At 34.8% G+C, this 20010-nt stretch overlaps 1 protein-coding gene across 2 annotated transcripts in view; it reads left to right on the top strand.

Annotated features, from left to right (window-relative positions):
• The window catches only part of LOC132391359 (mitogen-activated protein kinase kinase kinase kinase 4), a 268779-nt gene extending 249107 nt beyond the window's left edge, over window positions 1-19672 (top strand). For both annotated transcript variants that reach the window (XM_059964431.1, XM_059964432.1), the window contains 6 exons: window positions 2166-2300; window positions 13371-13471; window positions 15222-15371; window positions 15869-16028; window positions 16929-17068; window positions 17174-19672. In XM_059964431.1, the coding sequence (XP_059820414.1) occupies window positions 2166-2300; window positions 13371-13471; window positions 15222-15371; window positions 15869-16028; window positions 16929-17068; window positions 17174-17257 (770 nt within the window). In that variant the 3' untranslated portion in view covers window positions 17258-19672. The remainder of the gene's footprint in view (window positions 1-2165; window positions 2301-13370; window positions 13472-15221; window positions 15372-15868; window positions 16029-16928; window positions 17069-17173) is intronic.
• The last annotated feature ends 338 nt before the right edge of the window (window positions 19673-20010 follow it).

Here is a 20010-nt window from a genome sequence, read left to right as displayed (position 1 = left end):
TACCTTTCAGGTCTTATTTAAATTTCTTGCCTTGTATCTGTGCCCTCTAATTCTGGACTGCTTAATCCTGTGGAGAAGTCTGACCATCCATCTTATTCATACTCCTCATGATAGTTCATTCTGCTTCCATCCAGGGAATAAAGATCCATACTAGCCAACCTTACCCTAGAAGACAGGCCCTTCGGTCCAGCAGCATCCTCATCAATCTCTTCCATATCCTTTCCAGCCTGATGATGTCTTTCTTCAAGCAGGATGTCCAAAACTGTACAAAATACTCCAAGTGCAGCCTCATCAACAGCTCCTAAACTCCATTCCCTGATGATAGCCAATGTGTTAAACACTTTCTTTCAGCAAACTGTGCACTTGTACTCTCAGGTCTCCTTGTTCCACAGCATTGCCATTCACTTTATAAGTATGACCTGGCTTGACTGTCCAAAATGCATCACCTCACATTTAGCTAAGTTCTAATTTCTCAACCCATCTCCCTAACTGATCAAGATCTCTGCAGTTCATTGTCACCTGCTTCAATATCTATAAAATCCTCTAATTTATTATCAATAAATTTGCTAATTGTGCTGTGTACACTCATATCCTAATTATTTACATAAATAATGAATAACAGAGGTCCCAACATTGACCCCTGGGGCAGCCCTGTAGTCAGAGAATTTACCTTCACCATCACTGTCTGCTCCCTAACATCAAGCCAAATCTGAATCCACCTAAGGGCTCCCCTGTAACCTATGCAACTTAATCTTCCAGTTCAGGCTGCCATGTGGAACCTTGTCAAAGACTTTGCTAATGTCTATAAAGACAACATCCAGCGCTTTCCCTTCATTTATCCCTGAGTTGCCTCTTCAAAAATCTCCGAAAAATTCATCAGTCATGATTCTCACAAACAAAACAATACTCCTGATAAGACCTTGACTATAGGATGATGAAACATCTTATCCTGGGGATTTTCCCACTTTAATGTGCTTCACAGGTGCAAATACCATCTTGCTTGTAATATGCATCTGATCTAAGTCCTCGCTACTTATTACCCTCATTTCTTTGGTGTCCATGATATTCTCCTTTGTATACCCCAAAGAAAATTAGATCGTCTGTTGTGGTTACATTGAGGACTTAATCTCTCCCTAGTTACCCTTTTACTGTTAATATAACTGAAGAACCTCCTGAGATTACCTTTAACCTTGCCCATCAAATCTACCTTGCACTCTCATTTTGCTCTCCTGATTTCCGGCTTTGGCTTGCTTAGCTTTTATATTTGTCAACTGACTCATTCGTACCTAGCTGCCTAATAGTGACGCATTCTTCCTTTTTCCTGACCAGAACCTTGATACCTCCCATCAGCCAGTTCCTTGAACTTGATATGTTTACCCTTCAGACTAGCAGGAGCATGTAATCTGACCCTTTTAAAAGCCTTCCATTTGTGCTAACTGTTCCTTTACTTTTAAATAGTCACCTAGTCGACCACAGCTAGAAACAGCTAATGCCCTCAAAGTTGATCCTGCAACAGTTCCAGACTTGTCGGCCTGTTCTATCTTTTTTCCCATAACTATTTTAAAACTAATTGCATTGTGATTACCTCACCCAAAGTGCTTTGCAGCTGCCACCCCATTTACTTGGCCAGCCTTGTTCCCTAAGAGAAGGTCCAGTATCAGTCTTTCCCAAATAGGTTCCGCTATACTGTATTTTGTGTGAGCCCTTTGCAGTGTGGGTGCTCACGTCAATAACAGGAAAATTGAAATCTTCTGCTAGCACTGCCCTGTTATTCATTAAACTTGGTCTATTTTCAACACATCTGCTCCTCAAATTCCTCTGGACTATTGAAGGGTCTAATCATTCGGTCTAATTCAGATTTTTAATCTCACAAATCCAGTGGTGAGACCTGGGCAAGAGATGTTGAGTTATACTTTTGTAAAATTGGAATGCTGGTTTGCTGATTATTTTTTTTGTTCTCTTTAACTGATGTTCCTTATATTCAGGTATGCTGGAGTAATATAATACCAGATCAAAGCAATGTGCCCAGATATTTGCCCGTAAGATTTCAGGCCATTGTCAAATTTAGGCCAAGTAAGCACTTGCAAACGGATGTACATTACAAATGATAGCTGCACTCCTTGTTTTAGTATTTTAATTAATAACTCTGTTTTATTTGTTTAAAGGGAAGAAAAACAAATTGCGTGTATATTACCTGTCCTGGTTAAGAAACAAAATATTACATAATGATCCTGAAGTAGAAAAAAAGCAAGGCTGGACGACAGTCGGTGACTTAGAAGGATGTGTGCATTATAAAGTTGGTAAGAAAATTAAATTAAAACTGTGAATTAGACAAAGTATCAAAATATCATAACATTTGATTTGCATTTGTGGCTTTACAAATGTCTGTTTGGCATTATGACATTCACTTTCATTTATGTTTAGTACATGTGAAATGTTAGTTAATACTTGACATCGTATATCAATGAAAATGTTCTATGGACCCTGCAGTAAATGGTTGTTATTCAGTGGTTTTGACATAAAGAGCTGCAATGCTTTATTATTTGCCGTGTGCTAAATTGTTACAAAGGATTTCTGGAAGTAAAAACAGACTTCATTTTCATACTATAATTTGTATTCTTTAGAAATAACTTGGGGGGTGGAGTTTCAAGATGGCGACGTAAGCATCTGCCTTTTAGGCGCTCTTTATTTTTTTAACTATAATCACCCTTTAATTAGATCTTTTCGAACTTAATCATATGAGTTGCTACCTTTGATTGACCCTTTTTTCCTAAAATAATAGTTGATCTAATCTTGTCAAGCCTAAAATGGCTACAAGTAAGAAATCGGCTAAGGATCCTGTATCCATCGACGCAATTTCTGGTCTTTTGGACATTAAACTGGATGTTAAATTTGCGGGTATGGAAGGTAAATTGGACAATAAACTGGATGCTAAATTTGCGGGTCTGGAAGGCAGACTAGAAGGTAAATTGGACAGTAAACTGTTAAGTTTGGAAAGGAGGATTACTACGAAAATATCCGATTTTGAAGGAGTTGTTAAATCGCTTGAAACTAAGTTTCAGTCGCAGGCGTTAGTGGTTCAGCAGCTTGGAAATAAGATCACGACTCTTGAACAATCAATTTGTGAAAAAGCACGTACAATTGAAGTGTTAGAGAAGAAGATAGAGTCGACTGCTAAAACTTTAGATCAGTATAAGTTTAAAATTACTGATCTTGAAAATCGTTCTCGCAGACAGAATTTGCGCATCATCGGAATTCCCGAAAAAGTTGAGTCCGGTGATTTAACTGAATTTTTCTCTAAATTACTGTGGGAAATTTTCGGTGGTGAAGGTTTGAAAAATAAACCTGTTATCGACCGCGCTCACAGAGTTGCGAGGCTTTCGTCTGTGTCTGATAAACCACGAGCGGTGATTGTTCGCCTTCATTATCCTCGTGAGAAAGAGCTTCTAATTCGGTTAGCTCGTAAAAAAGGTATGATCTCCTACAAAAATTACTCATTTCGAATTGTTGAGGACTATTCGTATGAAGTAATGAAAGCCAGGATCGCTTTTAAACCAGTGATGGCAGAGATTCATTTGATTGGATTTAAACAAGCTTTAATGTATCCAGCGAAGCTTAGAATTGTGCTGCCCGACAACAGTCTACACTTTTTTAACACTCCTGAAGAAGCGAAGAAATTTGTTGAAGAATATCGATCCTCTAGTGCAACTTGAACTATGAGTTACATTGAAGATGTTTTTTTTGGAGAGAGGATGCCATTTCATTTTAAGTTTTACCCCTGGAAGTTGGGTTATAACTTTTTATTTTGAACTATGGGTCTGGGTCTTTTTTTTTTACTACTATTATTATTGCTTATAGATGCTGTTTTAATTTTTATAATATCCTTTTTTATACACGTTTGTATTTTGTAATAATGAATTATTTTTTCAAAATGTCGTTTCTTCTTCCCATAAGTCTTTACTTTTTATAAGCGTTTATTTGCTTGCCTGTATTTAGAAATGGAACAAAGGTTTTGAATTCTTTTTTTTTAGTCTTTTTTTTTATATATGTTGTAGTGTCTATTAAATCTTTTTTTTTAAAAAAAATTCTATTTTGATAACTTTTTTTTACTAAATTTTCTTATTAGATTGCTGAATTTATATTCATATTTTGTAATATGGCTTTCTCAAAATGTCGTTTCTTCTTCCCATAAGTCTTGGCTTGTGAAACGTCATCTTTGTATCTGAATATGGAATTTCTTTTTTAAAGGTGTATCACATTTTTAAACTTTAATGTTCATTTTTTTTATTAATGATTTTTCTGGTTTTACTATTTTAGTTTTTTTTGACTTGTCTGATATGTATGTGTATGTATATATATATATGTAGGTATATATATATATTTTTTTTTTTTTGCAACTATATTTTAATTAGGGTGTTATATAGTTTTTTCTTAAAAAAATTTTCTTATGGAGCTGCCATCTTGAAATGGGGGTAATATTAGTATTAGTTTATGCGCCTGCCGCTTGGCTTTCTTTCAAAGGGTGGGGGGAGGGGGGAGGGATCTTTTTTCATGCTTTTGCTTTTTATTTTTTTGCTTTTAGTTTATGGGCTGACTTTAAATTGTTAATATTGTTGAGGTGTCAGGATCTCCGGTTGCTCCTGAATCAATTTTCCTTCTTCCTAAATTGTGGGTTATGTGTCTTTTTAACCTTTTATGATACACACAATTAATATTGGTATGATGGATAAATCTATTAACTTTATCTCGTGGAATACTAATGGTTTAAATCATCCGATTAAACGTAAAAAAATATTTAAAGTATTCCATAGATTGAACGCTAATATTATTTTTGCACAGGAGACCCATATTAGGAGGGAGGATAATCAACGTTTTTTTAGGTTCTGGAAAGGTCAACAATTTCACTCAAATTGTACCGCTAAAATTAGGGGTGTGTCTATTTTTATAGACGCCTCAATTTCGTTTACACATTATGAAATTATTTCTGATCCACAGGGTAGATTTTTGTTGATAACTGGTTCACTTTTTAATCGGAAAGTTGTTTTAGTTAATATTTATGCTCCAAACTTTGATTGTCCTGAATTTTTTAAACGTTTATTTACTTCTCTTCCTAATTTGAATGAATATATGTTGATTATGGGTGGAGACTTTAATTGTTGTTTGAATCCTTCGATGGATAGATCTAAACCTATTCGAACTCTTCCGAATAGATCAGCTTTACATTAATTCTTTTATGGTTGATTCTGGAATTACTGAAATATGGCGGTTTTTGAACCCTAAAGATAAAGAATTTTCATTTTTTTCACATGTATATCATAGTTATTCTAGAATTGATTATTTCCTTATTGATCATCGTTTATTAACAGATGTTATTGATTGTAAATACGATTCTATTGCTATTTCGGATCATGCGCCTTTGAAGTTATCTATTAAGATTCCGGACTCTTCTATCAATACTAGATCTTGGAGACTTAATGCTACTTTGCTTCAAGATCCAGAATTTATTACCTTCATAAAACAACAAATTGACTTATTTTTTTCAACAAACTATAATGAAGAGATTGACAAAGGAATACTTTGGGACTCTTTCAAGGCTTTTATTCGTGGACAAATTATTTCATATTCCGCTGGTAAAAGAAAACAAAGATATTCAGATATAGCTTTATTGGTGGATAAAATTAAAGAAATTGATAAGATTTATTCCGTTACTCCTACCAAAGAACTTTATAAGAAGAGAGTTGAGCTTCAAATGGAACATAGTTTATTATTATCTTCTTCAATTGAGAATCAATTAATTAAGACTAGGGCTCAATTTTATATTCATAGTGATCGAACTGGTAAATTGTTAGCTAATCAATTAAAAGCTATTTCGACTAAGCGACAAATTATTAAAATTCGTAAACAAGACGGTAATTTAACTACTGATTATAAAGAAATCAATAACACTTTTCAAGATTTTTATAAATCTTTATATCAATCAGAATTTGACGGTGACCGGTTTACGATGGATAATTTTTTTAATAACTTGAATATTCCTAAACTGATAGATGAAGATTGTAGCTTGCTTGATGCTCCTATTTCTATGGATGAAATAAGAGAGGCTATCTCATCAATGAATTCAGGGAAAGCTCCTGGTCCTGATGGTTTTATTGTAGAGTTTTTTAAAACTTTTTCTTTATTGCTTTCTCCTTGGCTATGTGAAATCTTTAATGATGCGTTTGTTAAGAAGAGATTACCTCAATCGTTTTATGAAGCTACTATCTCTCTAATTCTTAAAAAAGATAAAGATCCTACTTTATGTGCATCTTATCGCCCTATATCATTATTAAATGTAGACTCTAAGATTCTTACAAAAATTTTAGCCATTAGATTAGAAAAGGTATTACCACAGATTATTTCAGAAGATCAAACTGGTTTTATTAGGAATCGGTATTCCTTTTTTAATATTAGAAAATTGATTAACATAATTTATACTTCATCACCTACAACCCCAGAATGTGTTATCTCATTAGATGCTGAAAAAGCCTTTGATAGAGTTGAATGGACATATTTATTTAATGCATTGAGAAACTTTAATTTTAGTCCTAATTTTATATCATGGATTAAATTAATATATTATAAACCTGTTGCTTCTGTTTTTACAAATAATTATAGATCCTCTTTTTTTCAATTATCTCGTGGTACGAGACAAGGTTGTCCTTTAAGTCCTTTATTATTTAATATTGCATTAGAACCTTTAGCTATTGCTATTCGTGAGTCTCCTAATATTTTTGGTATTACCCGTAATGAGAAGTTATACAAATTATCGCTTTATGCTGATGATTTGTTGTTATATATTTCTAATCCTAGTAGGTCTATTCCTGCTATTTTATCCTTGTTGGCTCAATTTAGTAGCTTTTCTGGTTATAAGTTAAACTTAGATAAGAGTGAGTTATTCCCTTTAAACGCGCAAACTTTATTGAGTGATAGGATGCCATTTAAAGTTGTTACTGATAACTTTATCTATTTAGGTATAAAAATCACCAAGAAATATAAAGATTTATTTGGACTGAATTTTTTACCTATGCTTCATCAAATTCAGCAACTTACTACAAGATGGTCTCCCTTATTTTTATCATTAGTTGGTCGGATTAATGCTATTAAAATGATGATTTTACCGAAATTTTTATATTTATTCCAAGCTTTACCAATTTTTATTCCTAAATCTTTTTTTGATAATATTGATTCAAAAATTTCCTCATTTGTGTGGCAAAATAAAAATCCTAGGTTAAGCAAAAGGCAATTACAAAAGTCTAAAAAAGATGGTGGTCTAGCTTTACCTAACTTTAGATTTTATTATTGGGCGAATAATATTCGTAACCTAATGTACTGGAAACTAGATTTGGATTCACCTGTGTGCCCACAGTGGGTAAATTTGGAATGTAGTGAGGTTAAGGGATATTCTATATTTTCCGTTCTTGGTTCTTTTCTTCCTATTGATTTAGCCAAATTCAATAAACAGATATCTAACCCTGTTGTTAAACATACACTACGAATTTGGTTTCAATTTCGCAAATTCTTTAATCTGAAAAACTTTGCTCTGGACAGCCCTATTTTATGTAATTTTTTTTTTAAACCTTCATTGACAGATCAAGCTTTTAGTATATGGAAAAGGAAAGGTATAAAATGTTTTCGTGATCTTTTTTTTGAAGGTACTTTGATGTCTTTTGATCAACTATCCAACAAATTTGAATTACCTAAATCTAATTTTTTTAGATACTTACAAATTAGAAATTTCTTACATAAAATTCTTCCATCTTTTCCTAATTCAACTCCATCGGATTTTTCAGATTTGATTTTTACTTTTAATCCTTGTCAGAAGGGATTAGTAGCTTTTATTTATAACATGATTATGTAGATACAGCCAGAAATATCGGATAGAATTAGACAAGAATGGGAAAAAGAACTTCGATGTAATATATCAACAGATAAATGGGAAAAAATTTTACAAATGGTTAATTCCTCCTCTATTTGTGCTAAACATGCTTTAATACAATTTAAAATTGTACATAGAGCTTATAAGCTTGCCCGATTTTATTCGCATATTAATCCTCAATGTGACAGATGTCACTTAGAAGTGGCTTCATTGACTCACATGTTTTGGACATGTCCCACTTTACATAACTATTGGAAGGACATTTTTGATGTCATTTCCTCAGTATGGAATATCGATTTACAACCCCATTTTATTACTGCAATTTTCGGTATACCAAATGAAGATGGCAATCAGCTTTCCCCTTCAATCAGACGAATGATTGCCTTTGTAACATTAATGGCCAGAAGGTCTATATTACAAAACTGGAAAGAAGTAAATCCTCCTACTACATTTCAGTGGTTCTCCCAAACTATTTCTTATTTGAGTTTGGAAAAAATCAGAAGCACTATCTTTGATTCTTCAATTAAATTTGAAGAAACCTGGGGACCATTTATTCGACACTTTCATATGAATTAATTTGGCCTATTTCAGATCCTTTTCTCTACTTATCCTTGTTCAGGTATGGAGTTCCGGAGTTCTTTTCTTGACACCTTCATATATTTATAAAGTACTATTATTGCCCATGTTAGTTATAGTTTAGTATTTTTTTTTCAATATATATTTTTTCTCATATATAATCTCAATTTTTTTTTTCTTTTTTTGATGATTATTTTTTTTCATATATATTTATATAGACTTGATTGATTTATGTACCTTTTGTTGATGGATGTTTTAATAGGATATTATTATCCTATTACTAATGTAATCTCAAGTTTATTGAATCTGTAATCTATTCATTATTATGTGTTGTTTTTTTTATATATGAAATTTAATAAAAAGATTGAAAAAGAAAGAGAAATAACTTTACTGAGAAATTGCAGCACTTGTATCTTTTGATATATTCAGAGGAAAGGACATTCACTTCCAGAAGTCTGGAGGCCCAATCAAACTTGCTGTTTTCACACTTTTTTAAAACTGCCTTCAGCACTTGTGACCATATTTCAGCTTATGCTTTTATACTATCAATGCATTCTGCAGGTTCACACTGTCTTAAAAGACATACCTTTGACTGATGCACCTTTGAGAATGAGAGTTCCTTGGGGATGTTCCATAACGACTTCAGGTTTCATATCATGTGTCTTGCCATCAATTCAAATGAAGGCAAAGAAACATCCTGGTGGTGCTTGTCTCCTGTTCTCCCTTGGAAGTAGCACTGATGGTAGACCTGAACATAGTGCACTCTTGGTGGTCTATCACTAAGAGTGATTCAGTAGTATTGTTATTGGCTGAGCTAGGTGAGGAGTATAGTTACCAGACTGGGACTTCGAGAGAAACCTTGAGTTGGAGAGACGGACCATTCTCTGTAGATATTTGTCCATGACACAGTTGGTAGGAGTGACCACTCTTTCGAAGACAAAGTTCTGGCTTTGATGCCATACACATATGTGTTGTGCTGTGTGACACAGCCATTCTGTTAAATTTGAAACTTTGGTTAGTGCCACTGGATTGGAAGAGGTATGAAATTCGAAGAAGGGAATATCATGTAATAAGGATTTTGGAGGTTGTAAAGTGTTTTCCAACGAAGTCCTGCCCATCCTGAAATTGGATCAGACACTTCCAATCATGTTTCATTTGAATGCTGGTGCCATTTTATTAACCACAAATTCAATCAAAATATTGCGACTCTTGACTTTTATGATTCATTTGTAGTGAAACCAGAAGTACATAATGAAGAAAAGTTGGGAGCCACAAAAACTTGAAGCGTTTTTGCGCTGTGTGCTATGACTATGATCACTGTGACTGGAGTCCAATCATGACCCATGGTCTGAAGGTCCAGCATCCAAAACCAGGCTGTTTTAACCCCTTCACCACCACCACCCCAATGTTTCTTTGTTGATATTTCCCTTCTTGATAGTAATTTTTTTCTTTTAAGTAATGAAGTCTTGTTTTGATAATGCTTGATATGAAATTAGAGAAGATCTGTTTTTCTAATCAGAAATTAGAGCATCTGTTTTGCACGTCAAGCATGGGTGAAATGTGTGCTGTATTCTCAAGGATATTGGTGGCTGACCATATCCAGATGTATAGTTTAGATGGACAGTTGCAGTGATGTCTGTGTGAGTAGATGAGAAACAATTCTAAGGCAACTTTGGATTTTTTGAGGGTAGTGTTAAGTGATAAGTAGGGTGGAAGAGAATCTAAGAAATTCAATTGATAACCCAAGCTCTTTTTATGGGATATTCAAATAAATTGAGAAGTTCAAGTTGCCAGTTCCTTGTCTCAAACCACAGGTTCCAAACTTTCAATTGCACACATCTGAGCATGTGATGACAAATGACGTAAATGGGATACAATGTGCAATGATGACTCTGCCAGATATTAAACTTACAAATTAAACAGCCTTCACTAGCACTAGCGGAAACAAGTAGGCTGATTTGTATGCTCATTAAAGAAAGCCCTAACCTGGACCATCGCTTGAATTGGGCTGAGTGTCTACTGCAGACAATTACAAAGAATTCAAGTTGAACGCCGTGCATTTTGCAAGCTTGGAAATCTGAGCTTTTACATTGAGGCTGAATTAGTCCCTTTCAATCCTTGCCTCTAATGTCTTCTTTGGCCAGATGTGTAGCCAGTACATTGCAGGACCAGCTATGTTCCTGAAATTGCCTCACCAAAGCTCTAAGAGCTCAGTTCCTGGAATTTTGTGCTATGCAAACTTCCCCAGAAACTGTGAGGAAGACTAATAAATGCAACTATGTTGAAAGCATATGAATTGCTTGATATGTGCTCATTAAGCCTCCTATGATGTGTTTGGAGAAGAATCACTATTCTACAGCTGCTTATGAAACTTGCTGATCCACTGTTATGAACCATTTTAACCAAAGTTCAGCTCCCTTGGTCGTTGCTTTTCAAGAGCAAATGCAGAAGAAGGTTACATTTTATTGCAATCACTTGAGAGGAAAGCAAGAAAATTGGACATTAAATGCTGATTTAATTAAACAGTCGTATTGCACTGTAGCCTCTGTTGTGACTTGACTTTTCTACAGTTTTGTTTACTGCATTTCAAAATAATAGAAATTACTTGAAATTTATGCTGCCTTAGTAGTTCAGTTCTCATTTTTCAACCGGGAATTTGCCAGTATAGAGTTTTCAGTGTGATTAAGATAAAAGTTATAGGAAATAATTAAAATCTTAATGCTCATTCTGAATTACTTCCATCTTGTCTCTTATACATTAACAATTCATTTTTATCAAAATGTTTTTAAAACAGATTGCAGAATAGGAATTCTGTGGGGGGGGGGACATTTTTTTTAAGCAAGAGTCATGTGTATAGGTTAATGGCATAGATTTGTTTGTATTATTAACACTGATAGTAGCTCTTCAGGCACCTCCCTTTAACACCTTCCAGGTTCCGCACTCAGAGCATTAATTGTTAAAATGTTAAATTATTATTAAACATCTTTCACACAGCTTATTAGTCTAACACACAATGTATTTTCTAACCTATTATGATGCAATGCAGATTATGTGCCTCTTCCCCCAGCTTGCGGAACAATTGGCAGATTGAAGAAATGAAAATGATTCTTAATTTTTCTGAATAACAATATGAAGCATCCTTACTGAAAATGCAATGTGATTTCATTTTACCACCTTCTATTTGATCGAATATTTTAAAAAAAACCTACAAAAGCAGAACAGCTGCTGTGGTATACTGCAGTCGTTCTGCATATTAGAAGGGGTGGAGTGGGAACAGTGGGATAGAAATTTGTTTTTGGTTACTTGAACAACATCCAAAGTTGTAGCTGTGCATAGTACTCTGCTTCTGAGATTGAGTTCCGTTCAAGTAAGTAGAAATTAATTTTGGCAACAGTGCATGATGAGCCCTGAATACTTAAGTTAGTTTATCATAAACAACCAAAGATAAAATTAAAACCCCAGTGTATTTCAGAATTAAAACCTAATAACTTATGAGATTCTAACTTTTATTTCAGCATTGCAAATATAATCACCCCAGCCAAAGTTAGATGCTATTGAGATGGGAAATACAATGGATGTCACTTTCCAAAAATCCAAGCGTTTTCAGGATTGGTGTGTAGCAGAGAAATACAATGGAAATGGCACCCGTGCTAAGAAAAATACTAGAATCTGCTACTAAGAAATTGGTATCAGGGCATTTATTGTAACTAACTAACAGAAAAGATCATGTGCAACCAGTGGAAATGGTGCATTTGGACTTTTAGAATGTTTGATAAGATACTACATGAGGTTTTTTGATGAGCTGGTGTGGATGGATAAACATTTGACTAACAAAGGCAGTAAGTAGGGATAGTTGGATCATGTTTGGAGTGAGTCTAATTCTTCAGGGTACTATGGGGATTAATGCCAGAGCTCCAGTTGTCTGCATTGATATTAGTTAAAATCAGGTTTATTATCACTGACTTAAGTGAAATTTGTTGTCTTGTGGCAACAGTGCAGTGCAAGATATAATAATTACAATAGATTATAAAAGAATTAAGTAATTCAGGAAGGGGAAAATAAGGTGTTTGTGGGTTCATGGACCACTCAGATATCTGATGGTAGAGGGACGGAAGCTGTTATGAAGCACTGAGTGTGAGTACTCAAACTCCTGTACCACCTTGCTGATGTAGGAACAAGAAGAGGGCATGTCGCAGATGGCAGGGGTCCTTTAAAATAAAGCTGCCTTCTTTAGATGCTGTCTACAATGCTCAGTAGCCTCTTGTGATTGTGTGCATTTGAGGCTCCATATCAGGCTGTGTTGGAACCAGTCAGAATCCTCCACTGTACATCTATAGAAACTTGTAAGAGTCCTTGGTGACATAACAAATCTCCTCAAACTCCTACTGAGGTAGAGCCACTGACATGCCTTCATGATTGCATCAATGTGTTCAGCTCATGATAGATCCTCCAAGGTTTTGATTAATGATTTGGGTGAGGAGACATCCAGGTTTGCTGGTAATACCAATCTGGAAGGAAGTGTGAAGTATGCGGATGATGTACTAAATCTTCAAGGGCCAAGTGAATGGTCAAGGACAGGGCAGATGGGATGTAATGTGAAACAATTCAAGGTCACACTCTGATGGGGGGGGGGGGGGAGTAAAAAGGCAGAACAAAGAGTAAGAGATTGAAAATGCAGGGGTGATGTTCCCCCTGGCTGAGGACCCGAGTGCCAGAATTCATGGTCTCAAAAAAAGATGTCAGCCATCCAGTCCATGGCTGTCTGCTCTATCACGTATTGATCTTTTTAAAATTTGGCGCCTTACTAGACCAGTGGTTGCATGCTGGAGCTGTTTTACTTATGTTGATACCTTTGTTTCCTTGTTGTTTCCTTTTCCAGTAAAGTACGAAAGGATCAAGTTTTTAGTGATCGCTTTGAAGAATTCTGTTGAAGTCTATGCATGGGCACCAAAGCCATACCACAAATTTATGGCCTTTAAGGTAAACAATAAATCCTGAAAGAATTTTGTTTCTTAAAAAAAATTGTATGTCATCATTTTGATCATTTCTGATTTTGTGCACGTACTACAATTGCTTTCTCATGCCTAAGAACAGGCAAACATGACAGCATAAAACTAGGCAGAGATATTAATTAAGTTATATACGCTGATCACTCATCACTGCTTGCTGAAACTCCTGCAACATTCTACTTGATCCATCTCATTAAACATTGACTAACTTCATCACTCTCCACAGTGACTGAAAAGTATCCCATCTGTAAGATGGGTTGAGGCGGTTTACCAATACTACAGATTGCAGCATCTCCCAAGCCCACAATCCACACTGAAGGATTAATGCAGCGGGTCTCAGAAAGTGAACACCAGTGGAACATTTTGCTCCAAGTCACAATCCATCCTGATGGGAATATATTGGCATTCCTTCACTGTTGCTGGGTTGAAATACTGAAATTTCCCCTAATGTGGACTGAATTGTTCAATTAGGTGGATCACCGTCACCTTCGAGAGAAATTTGTGATGGAAAACAACTGGCTGGTTGTGCCAGCAAGGCCTGCATTTCAAAGCGGTAACAGGATGAGTGTCATTTGAGACATTAAAATTAATCTTGAATATAATACATCATTGCCGTCAGACCCTTTTGTGCTGCTACCATGTAGTTGTCGATTGAATCCTATGTATGGCTTATTTTAGACCATTTCATGATAGCCTAGCCTATTCATTGTGCATCCCACTGTGCACTTTGTTTGTTTGTCACAGTACTTGCCTGTAATGTTAGGGAATTTTCAATAGAATGCCTACATGTCTAAAAATTGACTCTTAGATGAAATGCAATATGCAGGAGTCATGCTGTGACTTTCATAGTGTGAATTTTCTGCAAGGTAAACCAGTTATTAGATAGACTGTTCCTTCATTGAGAGAATCATCTATAATTTATTTACATTGCATGTATGGTCAGTATAATAACTACATGGATTTAACAGAAAAATTTTATGACTCAATAATCTGACATTCACATTGTATTTTTCTGTCAAAATTGTTACTGCTATCCTAAAAGACACTCCCTACTGCTTCTGTTTGTGAGTTTTCAGATCCCACTTACATTCCTTGACCATCATGAAACACTCCAATGGAGCTTTGTTTGTCATTCATATTCACTCATACCTAAACATGCGTCCAATTGTTCTTTCTGTTTTGCTCTCTGTCCGGCCTCTGCCAGCTGCCCAAACTTACTCTCAAGCTAGATTTGGTTTCAAATGACATTACAATAATGTTCACATTATTGGGGCAATGAAAATCTAGCTGATCCTGCTCAATCTTGATGCAGTAACAGACCTCAATGTGAAGAGTTGAACGTCGCGGTTATCCCTTTAAGAGTAGGTTGATGAGCAGATGAACAGGACAATATAGTGGTTTTCATGCAATGCAGAGCACATCCTAATGCCAGATTAGATTATCAATTGTCAGTTGGTTTGAGTTCTAATCCTAATCGATTACTGGAGTAAATATTGATGCGTATTTGAGAATTGTTTTTTTTAATCTTTGAGTAATTTTAATTACACTTACAGGATTGTGAAGTAAACTGTTTTTTAGGTCATGGTTTTGAGTTATTTAAATAAGTCTATAGACTTTCACAGATAATATGGTGACTGCCTTTTATCCATATAAATCTCAATTCAGTTGTTTTGATTATTCGTCTAAAAGTGAGCCTGAATATTAATTTTTTTTCCTTGCAGTCTTTTACAGACCTGCTGCACAGGCCATTATTGGTAGACCTCACAGTGGAAGAAGGGCAGAGGCTAAAAGTGATCTATGGCTCGAGCACTGGCTTCCACGCAGTTGATGTGGACTCTGGGACAGTCTATGATATTTATCTACCAACCCATGTAAGATTGTGTTGATTAACATATCTTAAAGATTTGTGGTCCATAATAGGATTTAAATATTTGTACGTTCTAACAACTGTTAGTTTGTATAGTAATAAGAGCAGAGTTTAAGCTAAATTAAAAAGTGAACAGGGTTTGATTTAAAGTAAAATGAATCTGTTTTTGATCAAGATAGAGTCTGTTTTATTTTGCTATTGTGGTGTACTAGTTAAAACAATAGAAATGTTAAAGTACTCTTACTTACAAAACAAGCTCAAAATTTCTTTAAATGGGCTAATTGTTGTAAATAGAATTTGAACTCTTATTCCATACATCAATCAGAAATCTCAATTGGAACATGAACAGTCTGTTTTATATTCTCATAATGTTCATCAGTTGTCATTTGGGATGGAACTGCAGAATGTGCTTGATTATTAACTTAATCAAATAACAATACATGTGGATTGAAGTTTGCTTCTTGAATATAATTGAATAAATAGTAATTCCATTTCCAACAGATCCAAAGCAGCATCCAGCCACATGCCATTATTATACTTCCAAATACAGATGGAATGGAACTGTTGGTATGTTATGAAGATGAAGGAGTATATGTTAACACCTATGGAAGAATTACGAAGGATGTGGTTTTACAATGGGGAGAGATGCCTACATCTGTTGGTATGTAAATATGATGGCATTAAGTAAAGCTACATTTTCATTTTATCCACTTGTATTGAATGTAGTAGCAACCAACAAGCTATGTAATACTTTACCTCTGTACCTTTATAACATGCCTTCTAAATATCTAGAAACTGAGAAATTTATATTTTATTGTCCTGACCAAAAACTGTCCTTCAGTCCTTGCAACTTTCAATTATTGCCATTTTGGATTATCTACAGGAAGAGGATGAATAAAATTGTCTCCTAGGTGAAATTGTGGAACTTCGCTCTCCTAATGGTCAAGCACATGTTGGGGAAATTTGAGCTAATGGAACATTAATGCATCATATTAATCATTTAGTTTGTAAATTGATTAATTGCCTAGTAAAAGCCAAATTGGTGCTCTCATTGAAAACCACCTAATAGATGCATTTATGTAAATTAGTGATCACATTGCTGGCATTTATATTTGCAGATAATTTGTTGAATTTTCTTGATGTAATAATAGTTAAAATTTAAAAATTCTTTTTATAGTATAAATAATTTCTAAGCTCTTGAGCACTTTACAGCATGTTTGCAATATTCCCTATCTAGAGCTTGTTCATTTAAAAATTCTCTCTTGAGTTATTAGGCCATATATTGCAGTCAGATCCCCAAACCTGCATGAGCTATCTCTTTATCCTTGAATGAAAAGTAAAATTCTATGCATGACAGATATTTACAGCACCCACATCGCAAGTCATAATTAAATTACACATCTTGCTAATCCTTTATATTCCTTTCAACTAAATGATACACTAAATCCTTTACTGTATCACAGCATCAAATTCGGTTTATACAGTATATCTATTACTAGTGATTTCAGAGGCTACATCTTCATTTTTGAAATTCTGATGATTTTAATTTTTTTTAAATCAGCTTATATCCGATCCAATCAGATTATGGGTTGGGGAGAAAAGGCTATTGAAATTCGTTCAGTGGAAACTGGGCATTTGGATGGTGTATTTATGCACAAAAGAGCACAGCGACTAAAATTCCTTTGTGAGCGAAATGACAAGGTATGTGAGTCTTTTCAGTGGTGGGTAGAAACACATGTAATTTATGATTACACTTGAGTATGTTCAAACTTGGCTTATATGTCACATCTTCTGTTTCTCCTTAAGGTCTTTTTTGCATCAGTTCGTTCTGGTGGAAGCAGCCAAGTTTACTTCATGACTCTTGGTAGGAGTTCACTTCTCAGCTGGTAGTAAAGCAAGTCATGGTTTGAGAGAAACCAGTGTCTACTCAAGATCTTTAAAGCCTTGAATGAATTAACAACTGGAGAACAAACTGCACTGATGTAATGCATTGCCCAAATCTATCACTAAAATTAAAGTGAACTGAAATGAGGCTGCAATGCCAATGGTGCTGTGATAATTTTACTGTTGGGTGACTGCCAGTCTAGAATAGAAAACAAAACCTCATCTCAATTACATCATCCCTTGGCTTAAGATGTCTGCTTTTTACTTGAGAAAAGAGCCCAGTGAATGTGGGAGGTTGGTTCTGATGTAGTCAGGCAAAGGAGAAGAGGAAGCAGTGGTAGGCAGACAATGAAGAATTGGGTATCATGGGTGAGGGGAATCTGATTTTTTTTTCAAATGTATATCATTCTAAGTGACTTTTTGTAAGGTGATGGATGTTTTAGAAAGGAAGAAAATGCAAGTTTGGAATTTTAATTGAAATGTGAATGACAGATTGGGAGAAGGTCTTTGCAATGGGAAGGTGCATTTGCTCTTTTTCTGTATATCAGGTTTTGCTTGTGTTCGCAATCTTTTTTTTAAAAAAGTAAATCGAAATTTGTGCAGTGGACGAGGTTTTGAGATTTGTATGAGGCAGACCGGAAACTTGACATTTGGTTACAGTATTAAAGCTGCCTCTCCGTGGTTAGACTATTTGTAGCAGTGCAAAAGCAGTTTAACAAATCTTGCACACATAAATTGCCCAAACTACTTTTAAAAATTTTATTTTGCCTACCTCATTTGTTTAAGAAAGGAAAAAGAGGTGGTTTAGTCATTTTAATGTTATTTGTATCTGAAACTTGCATCTTTGTCTAATTTAAAGTTTATTAATACCAAATTTAGGATGAAATGTTGACTGTTGGTTAAATTGTAGCTCGTTTTAGTAGGCAAACTGTGTGAACTTTTTGTAATTGGAAGATACCAGCTGTGAGCAGAAACAGATAAATTTGTAGTCAGCTGTTGTGCTTATAAGTAGGATGAGGAGGCAGGTAATCAGCTGTTCTGTGTGTGGTACAAGCAATAGCCACATTTGTGCTCCTCCGTTTATATACACAGCAGCAACTGACATTCTTGTTACTCAGCAGAATTGGATTTAAATAGCAGTTTGGAAATAGTTTTACTAAGCTATTCTATTGCATTAGAATAAACTGTATATGTAGTAGGGATCAGGTGGTTGATTTAAGATGCAATGCACTAAAAACACTTAATTTCAAGAATGTAGTAAAACTGCTTATCAATACAGTATATCTTCCCATATTTAGATCCAAAATTCCAGCTCTGGAATGATTTTTTTTAATATCACTGTAAACAGAATTTTATTTTACAAATGTTAGACATTTACAAATGTGTCTACAGTAATAATCTGTTGAATTGTCACTCAATTACTTGAGAAACCTATTGTGTATAATATACTATACTGTCGTAATAATGCACAGTAGCATTATATTGATCCAATGATATGTTAAACTTTTTTTTTGGTACTTTTGTAAACAGCTGCCTTATGCTGTTATGTGCACAGGTTCTCAATACTTTACAGGGCTTAGTTCTCTTAGAAGAGGCTATTCTTTCTGCAGTGAAATTTTCTCAGTCTGGTACAAGGAGGTGAAGGTGTACCATGGGAATGTTTCATTTACTCTTGTCACTGTGATCTTTTTTCTCTAATACCTGTTCTCGTCTCTCCTATGCCATCCATGTGGAACTATGAAAGTAATTGTAGGAACTTCCTGACATAAGTAGGTTTACTGTGAGCAGAATATTTTTGGATTTAAAATAAAACACTGTTAAAGGTCTTGATGTTAGAGATATTTCCTCTCAGCAGAGTCTGTGATTGGCAACTCCCATCTATGAGAAGTGCCATGGTGGTGTAACAGTATTAAAATACCACTATCTCTTTTGTTTTAAAAATAATTTCGTCACATTGTTTCAATGCTTTCCGAGTAGGTAAAAATGCCTATAATTTTAAATGCTAATACTTTGTTGAAAGTCATATAACTTGTTATATGACTACAGTGTCTATCTTATGCACGTTATGTTCGAGAAAATGTTTACAAAATTGTTTTGTTACACTAATGTACATCACATATATTTATGTTTTTTTCTGAAATGATCTGTTTTAGTTTTAGTTTTGTATTGCAAGTACACTTGATGTTTATAACCCTGAACTCTGCTGATAATTAAGAAACTGATATAAAAATAAACAGAGGTGTACTGTGTCTAACTGCAAAGCAGATTGGGAAATACAGTTACAAGTAAACCTCTTCAAACCGTTTTGCCAATGTGGTCTAACTTATGTCTTCGTGTATTATGAGAATTCCTGTATTTTCCCTGAAGTTCATTTTTTTCTTGAATAAAATCAACTTAATGCACGTTGTGCATAACTAAACACACTGGTTTTATGAAGCATGTTTAGTCAGTAAATATTTCCTTTCTTCTGACAACTTAATGTCCTGCACCTAAAAGGAAAGCATTTGATTCCAAGTTTCTCTAAGCTAACTTAAGGACATGCACGAGTACCTTGTGTAAAAAGGTTCCTAATGTTTATGGTCCACCCTTCCATTTGTGTCTCCCTATACTACAGTGCATGCCTAGTCGAAGGGATAAATGTTCTGCCTAGTAAATGCATCTTTACAGTAGGAAAAGTTGGCAGAATCTGAGAAATAAAAACAAAAAGCGATGAAAATGCACAACTAGTCAAGCTGCATCAGTCGAGAGAGTAACATTAA

Source organism: Hypanus sabinus, chromosome 3 (assembly GCF_030144855.1).
Source record: "Hypanus sabinus isolate sHypSab1 chromosome 3, sHypSab1.hap1, whole genome shotgun sequence".
In the NCBI taxonomy this organism is placed as follows: Eukaryota; Metazoa; Chordata; class Chondrichthyes; order Myliobatiformes; family Dasyatidae; genus Hypanus; species Hypanus sabinus.
The sequence above is the reverse complement of the archived record's forward strand: the minus strand, read 5'-3'. Positions and strand labels throughout refer to the sequence as shown.